Source organism: Cotesia typhae, unplaced genomic scaffold (genome assembly GCF_013202065.1).
Source record: "Cotesia typhae breed Kobodo isofemale line unplaced genomic scaffold, CoteBio_Ctyphae contig_22, whole genome shotgun sequence".
NCBI classification, from domain to species: domain Eukaryota; kingdom Metazoa; phylum Arthropoda; class Insecta; order Hymenoptera; family Braconidae; genus Cotesia; species Cotesia typhae.
The window spans coordinates 7,579,860-7,581,083 of record NW_027423728.1 but is presented as its reverse complement, the minus strand read 5'-3'; the positions used below and the strand labels follow the sequence as shown (position 1 = coordinate 7,581,083).

The window sequence follows — 1,224 nt, the reverse complement described above, 5'->3', positions numbered from 1 at the left end:
ACCTGATTCCTTATTGGTCGAAATTAAGGCACGCGCGTGGCGCGCTATTTAAATTTCTAATAAATTTAATGAATCGATATTTCGACTTCGAGCTATCGATTCAAATATGACTATGTTCACTCTCCTCATAGTTTTCACTGTCGCAATTCAGAGTATTCTGGATAGAAGACAGCAAGTGAAAGAATGGCGTCGAAATTACTCTTTACGGGCCGTATTTTAGCTCGTAATTATGTTACTGATATGTCATTTGTACCTGGATACCACAGACCTAAAAATGTCGAAAGTAAGTCATTTACTTATTTATTAATTCATTTATTCAATCACCTAATTTTTTAATTATTTGTTCATAATTAATTTCTCCAGGTTTATTTAATATATTTAGAGAATATTTATTATAAATTAGAACATTTAGATTAGAAAGTATTTTTTAAAACATTTATTATTTATTATTTGCACAAAAATATGCTCAGTTATTTATTTTTAGTTCTTTATCAAGCTTATAGGTTACACCTATTACATAACTTTTTTGTAAATAAAATATAATTGATTTTCAGAAACAAGGAGAATGTGGGAATTGCTTACATACTTCGTAGCCTTTCCATCAGTTATTTTGGGCATGATTAATTCCTACTTGCTGACTAAGGAAGAAGAGGAAACCCTTGAAAGACCACCGTACATTCCTTATGACCACATGTACATCATGAACAAGGTATTGAGTAGTTTAATTTTTTAATAAAATATATTATAAAAATTTTTAAATGTCGGCTAATTTAATTTTCATAAAAAATTTTAGTATACTTACACAAATAAACTATCCTAAAAATTAATCAATATTTTTATTAATTTATTTTTTACAGCCTTTCCCATGGGGAGATGGAAAACACTCTCTTTTTCACAACCCAGAGCGCAATGCAGTCCCTGGAATCGGCTACGAAGCTCCATGGCCACACGGTCCCAACGCCCACAAAAAATAATTTATTTCTAACTTTAATTAAACAGTAAATGTATAGAAATAGTTAATTGAAAGCTAAAAAATAATTTAAAAAAACAAAAAGAGAAAACAATAATCATTGTATTAATGGTGATTATAAATAAACACTTTTAATTCGATTTAATGTTTGTTTTATTCCAACAAAAATATAATTTATATTTTATTAATTTATAAAATGAGAATTTTTAAATTATATGCGAGTTAAAATTAAAAACTTTCATTTATTAAATAAT

At 27.2% G+C, this 1,224-nt stretch overlaps 1 protein-coding gene across 1 annotated transcript; it reads left to right on the top strand.

Annotated features, from left to right (window-relative positions):
- Nucleotides 1-122: 122 nt before the first annotated feature.
- Nucleotides 123-1,110, top strand: LOC141538522 (cytochrome c oxidase subunit 6A1, mitochondrial). The gene is made up of 3 exons (XM_074260057.1): nucleotides 123-283; nucleotides 555-709; nucleotides 858-1,110. The coding sequence occupies exons 1-3, from the start codon at nucleotides 184-186 to the stop codon at nucleotides 972-974; spliced, it is 372 nt and encodes a 123-aa protein (XP_074116158.1). The 5' UTR covers nucleotides 123-183; the 3' UTR covers nucleotides 975-1,110.
- Nucleotides 1,111-1,224: the final 114 nt, after the last annotated feature.